The sequence below is a fragment of the Cherax quadricarinatus genome, chromosome 17, assembly GCF_038502225.1.
Source record: "Cherax quadricarinatus isolate ZL_2023a chromosome 17, ASM3850222v1, whole genome shotgun sequence".
Taxonomy (NCBI): domain Eukaryota; kingdom Metazoa; phylum Arthropoda; class Malacostraca; order Decapoda; family Parastacidae; genus Cherax; species Cherax quadricarinatus.
Genome location: NC_091308.1, coordinates 51,771,482 through 51,781,645, shown reverse-complemented (window position 1 = coordinate 51,781,645; position 10,164 = coordinate 51,771,482). Strand labels below are relative to the sequence as shown.

General features: G+C 46.1%; 1 protein-coding gene across 1 annotated transcript in view; it reads left to right on the top strand.

The window, feature by feature from the left end:
* The first annotated feature begins 1,702 nt into the window (after positions 1-1,702).
* Positions 1,703-10,164, top strand: part of LOC138852842 (liprin-alpha-2-like) — a 168,488-nt gene continuing 160,026 nt past the window's right edge. The window contains exon 1 of the mRNA XM_070086013.1: positions 1,703-2,247. Coding sequence (XP_069942114.1) covers positions 1,999-2,247 — 249 coding nt within the window. The 5' untranslated portion in view covers positions 1,703-1,998. The remainder of the gene's footprint in view (positions 2,248-10,164) is intronic.

Sequence of the window (10,164 nt, the reverse complement as noted above, 5' to 3'; positions counted from 1 at the left end):
GGTCTTTTTTAGAAAATTATTAATACATTCGTCAGTAGTGGCACCAGTACTATATATCATAACAGTAGTGGCACCAGTACTATATATCATAACAGTAGTGGCACCAGTACTGTATATCATAACAGTAGTGGCACCAGTACTGTATATCATAACAGTAGTGGCACCAGTACTGTATATCATAACAGTAGTGGCACCAGTACTGTATATCATAACAGTAGTGGCACCAGTACTGTATATCATAACAGTAGTGGCACCAGTACTGTATATCATAACAGTAGTGGCACCAGTACTGTATATCATAACAGTAGTGGCACCAGTACTGTATATCATAACAGTAGTGGCACCAGTACTGTATATCATAACAGTAGTGGCACCAGTACTGTATATCATAACAGTAGTGGCACCAGTACTGTATATCATAACAGTAGTGGCACCAGTACTGTATATCATAACAGTAGTGGTCCCGGTGGCCTGGTGGCCTGGTGGCTAAAGCTCCCGCTTCACACACGGAGGGCCCGGGTTCGATTCCCGGCGGGTGGAAACATTTCGACACGTTTCCTTACACCTGTTGTCCTGTTCACCTAGCAGCAAATAGGTACCTGGGTGTTAGTCGACTGGTGTGGGTCGCATCCTGGGGGACAAGATTAAGGACCCCAATGGAAATAAGTTAGACAGTCCTCGATGACGCACTGACTTTCTTGGGTTATCCTGGGTGGCTAACCCTCCAGGGTTAAAAATCCGAACGAAATCTTATCTTATCTAACAGTAATGGTCCCAGTACTTTATATCATAACAGTAGTGGTCCCGGTACTGTATATCATATCAGTAATGGTCCCAGTACTGTATATCATAACAGTAATGGTCCCAGTACTGTATATCATAGTAGTGGTCCCAGTACTGTATATCATAACAGTAGTGGCACCAGCACTGTATATCATAACAGTAGTGGTCCCAGTATTGTACATCATAATAATAAGGGTCCCAGTAATGAGCCTTGTGGTAAGCCTCTACCGTTTTTCCTCAGTGTTTCCTGTATATCAGACAGTTTCCATGTATTTGAACTATTATCCTCCTGTAATCCTGCTTATTTTTGTAGCATGTGAAAGAATGGGTGTGCGTGTGCGCACGCGCTTGAGTGGGTCATGCATGAAGTGATCAAAGCAGTGAAGAAAGTATGAGGTACAGTGGATCATACTTATATGGTATACCAGTCAGACGTTCAACATACCTGAGGCATCACGCGCCTCTGGTAATTGTCTTATGTATATCACGTAATGGATTTAATTCTTCCTGTATTTTCTGCCCTTTTTTATGTATTTATATATATTTTTTTCAGCTTTGATGATGGTTGAAGTTATTACAAGGTAGAGATTGGTTGTGGTGGTTGTAGTGAAGATGGTAGTTAGTGTGTAGTGATGTACCGGTGATTATTGTGCAGATATAAGACAGTAAGTTTCATTCATACACTCCCGCTGTAGTACACATCAGGCCACCACACTCTCACTTCTACCTCGCCACTACCACACACTTATATATCATCTAAATCTACTCTTATATCTTCCGTATTATTGAAAAACAATATGTTAAGGTAGGTTAAAATGTTCCTTTGAAATGTCATTTTGGAAGAGGGAGTGGCTGGGTGTGGATAGGAAGGTGGACGAAGCCAGGGTCAGAGATGTGGTGCAGCAAGACGAACACAGCGGGACAGAGGCAGTCTTGAAAATGGCCGACGCTCGATAGCGGCCAGGTCAGAGGGGCAGCTAACTTCTTGTTATTACTGAATGATATTGTGACTATGGAGTGCTTAATGTGGTGCGCAGAGCTTGTGAATGGCAGCTATGTTAATTGTGTTTGTACTGTGCAGGTGTAAGGTGTGAATATGACGATGAAAATAGCGTTGAAGTTGATGTGAAGGCGATGGTAGCCAGTCCCTGCCTCTTAAGTCAGTGAAGGTTTGTGGTAATAATAATAAGGCCACTCGGCGGAATATCTTCCAAGATGTGGAATATGATGTGTGATGTTATGCCTACCATAGCTGAGGACAGCATCTCCCAGAGGGGATCCCAGTTTAGTGGAGATGATGCAAATTTCGAACAGCTTATGGTATCAATGCTTGATGAGAGAGACAAGCTGTTAGACACGATCCGTGAGACTCAGGAGAGACTGAGTGAACTCGAGGGCAAGTACCAGGAGCTAGAGAAGGAGAGAGACAGTCTACAACGGCAGCTAGACGCCAATCTTCCTCAGGTGAGTCAGCAGGAGCAACATGAAGTAGGAGGAGAGGCGGGCGGGGGTCGAACCTCTGCTTCTCTGATCCATTTTCTCTGATGCCAAGTTAGGGTCGACCTGAGGATCATTACAATGTTTCCTCACATTCCTGCCTTCCCCTGCCCTCCCTGTTGCCTGATGCTCTTGTAGTGAAGGCAGCAGGCACTAAGGCAGGCACTCAGGGTAGTTATGAGAGGCAGCAGCAGGGTGAGAGGATGTGAGAGGCAGGGCGTAGCAGCACATTACTTCATATTGATGAAAACCCAACCAGACGCAGACGACGCCCTACTACCCTGTGTGTGTGTGTTTGTGTGTTGGGTGTGTGTGTTGAGTGTGTTAGGTGTGTGTTTGAGTGTGTTGGGTGTGTGTGTGTTGAGTGTGTTGGGTGTGTGTTTGAATGTGTTGGGTGTGAGTGTGTGTTGAGTGTTGGGTGTTTGTGTGTGTTGAGTGTTGGGTGTGTGTGTTTGTGTGTGTTGGGTGTGTTGGGTGTGAGTGTGTGTTGAGTGTTGGGTGTTTGTGTGTGTTGAGTGTTGGGTGTGTGTGTTGGGTGTGTGTGAGTGTTGGGTGTGTGTTTGAATGTGTTGGGTGTGTGTGAGTGTGTGCAGTGTGTGTTGGGTGTGTGTGTGTGTGTTTGTGTGTTGAGTGTGTTGGGTGTGTGTTTGAGTGTGTTGGGTGTGTGTTGAGTGTTGGGTGTGTGTGTGTTGGGTGTGTGTTTGAGTGTGTTGGGTGTGAGTGTGTGTTGAGTGTTGGGTGTTTGTGTGTGTTGAGTGTTGGGTGTGTGTGTTTGTGTGTGTTGGGTGTGTGTGAGTGTTGGGTGTGTGTTTGAGTGTGTTGGGTGTGTGTGAGTGTGTGCAGTGTGTGTTGGGTGTGTGTTTGTGTGTTGAGTGTGTTGGGTGTGTGTTTGAGTGTGTTGGGTGTGTGTTGAGTGTTTGTGTGTGTTGAGTGTTGGGTGTGTGTGTTGAGTGTGTTGGGTGTGTGTGTGTTGAGTGTGTTGGGTATGTTTGAGTGTGTTGGGTGTGTGTGTTTGTGTGTTGAGTGTTGGGTGTGTGTGTGTTTGTGTTGAGTGTGTGGGTGTGTGTGTGTGTTTGTGTGTTGAGTGTGTTGGGTGTGTGTGAGTGTGTGTTGAGTGTTGGGTGTGTGTGTTTGTGTGTTGGGTGTGTGAGTGTGCAGTGTGTGTTGGGTGTGTGTGTGTGTGTGTGTGTTTGTGTGTTGAGTGTGTTGGGTGTGTGTTTGAGTGTGTTGGGTGTGTGTGAGTGTGTGCAGTGTTGGGTGTGTGTGTGTGTGCGTGTGTTTGTGTGTTGAGTGTGTTGGGTGTGTGAGTGTTGGGTGTTTGTGTTGAGTGTTGGGTGTGTGTGTGTTTGTGTTGGGTGTGTGTTTGTGTGTTGAGTGTGTTGGGTGTGTGTGAGTGTGTGTTGAGTGTTGGGTGTGTGTGTGAGTGCAGTGTGTGTTGTGTGTGTGTGTGTGTTTGTGTTGAGTGTGTTGGGTGTGTGTGTTGAGTGTGTTGGGTGTGTGTGAGTGTATGCAGTGTGTGTTGGGTGTGTGTGTTTTTGTGTGTTGAGTGTGTGTGTGTGTTTGTGTGTGTTGAGTGTGTGTGTTGGGTGTGTGTGTGTTGTGTTGGGTGTGTGTGTGTTTGTGTGTGTCGAGTGTGTTGGGTGTGTGTGTGTGTTTGTGTGTTGTGTGTGTGTGTGTGTGTGTGTGTGTGTTTGTGTGTGTTGGGGGGTGTGTGTTTGTGTTGGGTGTGTGTGTGTTGAGTGTGTTGGGTGTTTGTGTGTTTTTATGTGTGTTGAGTGTTGGGTGTGTGTTTGTGTTTAGTGTGTGTGTGTGTGTGTGTTGGGTGTGTGTGTGTTTGTGTGTTGGGTGTGTGTGTGTGTGTTTGTGTGTGTTGGGTGTGTGTGTGTTTGTGTGTGTTGGGTGTGTGTGTTTGCGTGTGTTGAGTGTTGGGTGTGTGTTTGTGTGTGTGTTGAGTGTGTTGGGTGTGTGTGTGTGTGTTTGTGTGTGTTGGGTGTGTGTGTGTTTGTGTATGTTGAGTGTGTTGGGTGTGTGTATGTTGAGTGTGTTGGGTGTGTGTGTGTTTGTGTGTTGGATGTGTGTGTTGGGTGTGTGTTCAGTGTGTTGGGTGTGTTGGATGTGTGTGTTGGGTGTGTGTTCAGTGTGTGTTGGGTGTGTGTTGAGTGTGTGTGTTGGATGTGTGTGTGAGTGTGTGTTGAGTGTTGGGTGTTTGTGTGTGTTGAGTGTTGGGTGTGTGTGTTTGTGTTGTGTGTGTGTGTGTTTGTGTGTTGAGTGTGTTGGGTGTGAGTGTGTGTTGTGTTGGGTGTGTGTGTTTGTGTGTGTTGGGTGCGTGTGTGTGAGTGCAGTGTGTGTTGGGTGTGTGTTTGAGTGTGTTGGGTGTGTGTGCAGTGTGTGTTGGGTGTGTGTGCGTGTGTTTGTGTGTTGAGTGTGTTGGGTGTGTGTTTGAGTGTTGGGTGTGTGAGTGTTGGGTGTTTGTGTTGAGTGTTGGGTGTGTGTGTGTTTGTGTTGGGTGTGTGTGTGTGTGTTTGTGTGTGTTGAGTGTGTTGGGTGTGTGTGAGTGTGTTGAGTGTTGGGTGTGTGTGTTTGTGTGTGTTGGGTGTGTGTGTGAGTGTGCAGTGTGTGTTGGGTGTGTGTGTGTGTTTGTGTTGAGTGTGTTGGGTGTGTGTGTGTGTTTGAGTGTTGAGTGTGTTGGGTGTGTGTGTGTTGAGTGTTGGGTGTGTGTGTGTGTGCAGTGTGTGTTGGGTGTGTGTGTGTGTTTGTGTGTGTTGAGTGTGTGTGTGTTTGTGTGTGTTGTGTGTGAGTATTGGGTGTGTGTGTGTGTTGTGTTGGGTGTGTGTGTGTGTTTGTGTGTGTCGAGTGTGTTGGGTGTGTGTGTGTGTTTGTGTTGGGTGTGTGTGTGTGTGTTGAGTGTTGGGTGTGTGTGTGTGTCGAGTGTTGGGTGTGTGTGTGTTGGGTGTGTGTGTGTGTGTTGAGTGTTGGGTGTGTGTTTGTGTGTGTTTGGTGTGTGTGTATGTGTTTGTGTGTTGGGTGTGTGTGTATGTGTTTGTGTGTGTTGGGTGTGTTTGTGTGTGTTGAGTGTGTTGGGTGTGTGTTTGCGTGTGTTGGGTGTGTGTGTGTTTGTGTGTGTTGGGTGTGTGTGTGTGTGTGTTTGTGTGTGTTGAGTGTGTTGGTGTGTGTGTTTGTGTATGATGAGTGTGTTGGGTGTGTGTATGTTGAGTGTGTTGGGTGTGTGTGTGTTTGTGTGTTGGATGTGTGTGTTCAGTGTGTTGGGTGTGTTGGATGTGTGTGTTGGGTGTGTGTTCAGTGTGTGTGTTGGGTGTGTGTTGAGTGTGTGTTGGGTGTGTGTGTGTGCAGTTTGTTGGGTGTGTTGGATGTGTGTGTTGAGTGTGTTGGGTGTGTGTGGAGTGTGTTCAGTGTGTGTGTTGAGTGTGTTGGGTGTGTGTGTGTGGAGTGTGTTGGGTGTGTGTGTGTTGGGTGTGTGTTGGGTGTGTGTGTTGGGCGTGTGTGGAGTGTGTTCAGTGTGTGTGTTGAGTGTGTTGGGTGTGTGTGTGTGGAGTGTGTTGGGTGTGTGTGTTGGGTGTGTGTGTGGAGTGTGTTGGGTGTGTGTGGAGTGTTGAGTGTGTGTGTGTGGAGTGTGTTGGGTGTGTGTGTTGGGTGTGTTCAGTGTGTGTCGGGTGTGTGTGTGTTCAGTGTGTGTGTTGGGTGTGTGTGTGTTGGGTGTGTGTGTGTTGAGTGTATGTTGAGTGTGTGTGATGGGTGTGTGTGTGTTGGTTGTGTGTGTTGGTTGTGTGTTGAGTGTGTGTGTTGAGTGTATGTTGAGTGTGTGTGTTGAGTGTGTGTGTTATGTTGAGTGTGTTGGGTGTGTATGTTGAGTGTGTGTTGAGTGTATGTTGAGTATGTGTGTTGAGTGTATGTTGAGTGTGTGTGTTGAGTGTATGTTGAGTGTGTGTGTTGAATGTATGTTGAGTGTGTGTGTTGAGTGTATGTTGGGTGTGTTGAGTGTGTTGGGTGTGTGTTGAGTGTGTGTGTGTGTTGAGTGTGTTGGGTGTATGTGTTGAGTGTGTGTGTACTGTGTATGTGTGTATTGTGTGTGTTGGTGTGTGTGTGTTGGATGTGTGTGTTGGGTGTGTGTGTGTGTGTGTGTGTGTGTTCTGTGTGTGTTGGGTATGTGTTGAGTGTGTGCGTGTGTGTGTGCGTGCGTGTGTGTGTGTGTTTGTGTTCTGTGTGTGTTGTGTGTGTTAAATGTGTTGTGTGTGTATTGTGTGTGTGTTGAATGTGTGTGTGTTTGTGTGTTGTGTGTGTGTGTGTTGAGTGTGTTTGTGTGTACTCACCTAGTTGAGGTTGCAGGGGTCGTGTCCTAGCTCCTAGCTCCATGTGTGTTGGTTTGTGTGTGTGTGTGTGTGTGTGTGTGTGTTGGTTGTCTGTGTTGAGTGTGTGTGTGTGTGTGTGTGTGTATGTGTGTTGAGTGTGTGTGTGTGTTGGGTGTGTGTGTTGAGTGTGTGTGTGTTTGTGTTCTGTGTATTGTGTGTGTGTGTGTGTTGAATGTATTGTGTGTGTGTTGAATGTGTGTGTGTGTGTGTGTGTTGGGTGTATGTGTTGTGTGTGTGCTTGTGTTGAGTGTGTGTTGGGTGTGTGTTGAGTGTGTTGGGTGTGTGAGTGTGTGTGTTGGGTGTATGTGTTGAGTGTGTGTGTACTGTGTATGTGTGTATTGTGTGTGTTGGTGTGTGTGTGTTGGATGTGTGTGTTGGGTGTGTGTGTGTGTGTGTGTGTGTGTGTTCTGTGTGTATTTGTGTGTGTTGGGTATGTGTGTTGAGTGTGTGCGTGTGTGTGTGTGTTTGTGTTCTGTGTGTATTGTGTGTGTTGAATGTGTTGTGTGTGTATTGTGTGTGTTGAATGTGTGTGTGTTTGTGTGTTGTGTGTGTGTGTGTGTTGAGTGTGTGCGTGTGTACTCACCTAGTTGAGGTTGCAGGGGTCGTGTCCTAGCTCCTAGCTCCATGTGTGTTGGTTTGTGTGTGTGTGTGTTGGATGTCTGTGTTGAGTGTGTGTGTGTGTGTGTGTGTGTGTGTGTGTGTGTGTATGTGTGTTGACTGTGTGTGTGTGTTGGGTGTGTGTGTTGAGTGTGTGTGTGTTTGTGTTATGTGTGTATTGTGTGTGTGTGTGTTTTGAATGTATTGTGTATGTGTGTGTTTGTGTGTTGGGTGTATGTGTTGAGTGTGTGTATTATGTGTGTTTGTGTGTGTGTGTATTATGTGTGTTGAGTGTGTGTGTTGGGTGTATGTGTGTGTGTGTTATGTGTGTGTGTGTGTGTGTGTGTGTGTGTGTGTGTGTGTGTGTGTGTGTGTGTTGAAAGTGTGTGTGTGTATTATGTGTGTGTTAACATAATAAAGAAGGAACACTGCAGCAGGCCTATTGGCCCATGCGAGGCAGGTACAAGTCTCCTACCGGCTTAAGCCAATGCACCGAACACGGCAACTGACCTAGTAGCACAAGCTAATCAGGTCCATCTAACACTCACCCACACCCACTCGTGTATTTTTCTAACCTATTTTTAAAACTTCACAACGGTTTAGCTTCTGTCACTGTACTTGGGAGTTTGTTCCATTCATCCACAACTCTATTACCAAACCAGTGCTTTCCTATATCCTTCCTGAATCTTAATTTTTCCAACTTAAAACCATTGCTGCGAGTCCTGTCTAGGCTAGATATTTTCAGCACGCTATTTACATTCCCTTTATTCCTGTCTTCCAGGTGTTCAGTCCATCAATCTTGTAGAATTGATGGACTGAACACATCGACTCCAGGCTGAGGGACTGATTACCTCAAACTTCTCCTCTCCTTACGCCTTTCTACTTTGTATCGGACTGATGAAGCCACTGTGTGGCGAAACGTTTCTTCAATAAAGATTCCCATGTGTTGCATAAGTGTCTCAATCTTCAACTTGTCGGTTTTTCAAACCATTCATCACAACTGTTGTCTTGGTTTCAGATTACTGTTTACCAGAACTCCTAATCTTTTTCGCAATCCGTAATATTAAGATCTACATTATTTAGTTTATATGTTGCATGGTTATTGTCCTGTCCAACATTTAGAACTTTGCATTTGTCCATATTAATCTGCATCTGCCACTTCTCCGACCACTGCATCAGTCTATTCAAATCTTCCTGTAGTGCTCTAATGTCCTCGTCGGAATGAATTCGATGGCCTATTTTGGTGTAACTCGCAAATTTGCTTCTGTCGCTCTTTATGCCCTCATCTATGTCGTTTATGTAGAGTGTGAACAAGGGACCCAACACTGACCCCTGCGGAACACCGCTCGTGACGCTTCCCCACTCGGATTTCTCCCCATTTATGCAAACGCTCTGCTACCTATTTGTCAACCATGCTTCTATCCAGGAAAAAAATTCTCCAGTTCCATGTGCCTTAATTTTCCTCAATAGTCTCTGATGCGGGACCCTGTCAAAAGCCTTACTGAAGTCCATATACACAGTATCATATTACCATGATCTACCTCCTCAAATACCTTAGTGAAAAAAGTTAATAAATTCGTAAGGCAGGAACGCCCCTTTGTAAAACCATGCTGAGATTCGTTGATTAATTTATGCTTTTTAAGGTGGCTACGAACTGCCTCGGCAATTATTGATTCCATAAATTTTCCCACTATGTAGGTTAGGCTTATTGGTGTATAGTTCGAAGCTAAGGACCTGTCACCTGCTACCTGGAATCTACCTGGAGGGCATTCCGGGGATCAACGTCCCCGCGGCCCGGTCCACGACCAGGTCTCCCGGTGGATCAGGGCCTGATCAACGAGGCTTTTACTGCTGGCCGCACGTAATCCAACGTACGAACCACAGCCCGGCTGATCCGGCACCGTCTTTAGGTATCTGTCCAGCTCCCTCTTGAAGACAACCAGGGGTCTTCCCGTAATGCCCCTTATTGCTGGTGGGAGGCTGTTGAACAGTCTTGGGCCCCGGACATTTATTGTTTTCTCTTAGTGTACCAGTGACGCCCTTACTTTTCACTGGGGGTATGTTGCATCGCCTGCCAAGTCTTTTGCTTTCGTATACCTGGAGTTTACCTGGAGAGAGTGGTATAAACCTTGGTAATAAATACCGACAAGTTGGTTTAGAAAGACACGTAAGCAAACACTATAACATATTTATTAGAAAACGTTTCGGTCCTGGGACCTTGATCACTTCTAACATACAGAGGTAGAAAGACATTATAGGCAGAGAGTGAGATGTGACGCACGTGACCTGAGGAATGTCATAAGAACATAAGAATGGAGGAACACTGTAGAAGGCCTACTGGCCCATGCGAGGCAGGTCCTTATCAAAACAACCTCTGTCTATGATGAGGACCAGTAGACGATGAAATCATGTGACTCCTGTGTTGTTGGGTTGGTGCTGCTTAAGTATCATGTATGCCAATGTTTTTGTTCCTCAGGTCACGTGCGTCACATCTCACTCTCCGCCTATATATATAATGTCTTTCTACCTCTGTATGTTAGAAGTGATCAAGGTCCCAGAACCGAAACGTTTTCTAATAAATATGTTATAGTGTTTGCTTACGTGTCTTTCTAAACCAACCTGGAGTTTACCTGGAGAGAGTTCCGGGGGTCAACGCCCCCGCGGCCCGGTCTGTGACCAGGCCTCCTGGTGGATCAGAGCCTGATCAACCAGGCTGTTGCTGCTGGCTGCACGCTTGTGCATTTTAGGGACCAGTCCCTCCAGAATCTTCCAGGTGTAGATTATGATATTATCTCTCTCGCCTGCGCTCTGGTGAGTACAAGTCAAGTGCTTCCAGGCGCTGCTTTGAAAATAGTTATCACATTTGCCATTTTCCACTTATCAGGCACCATGCCAGTTTGTAGTGATATGTTGAAAAGAT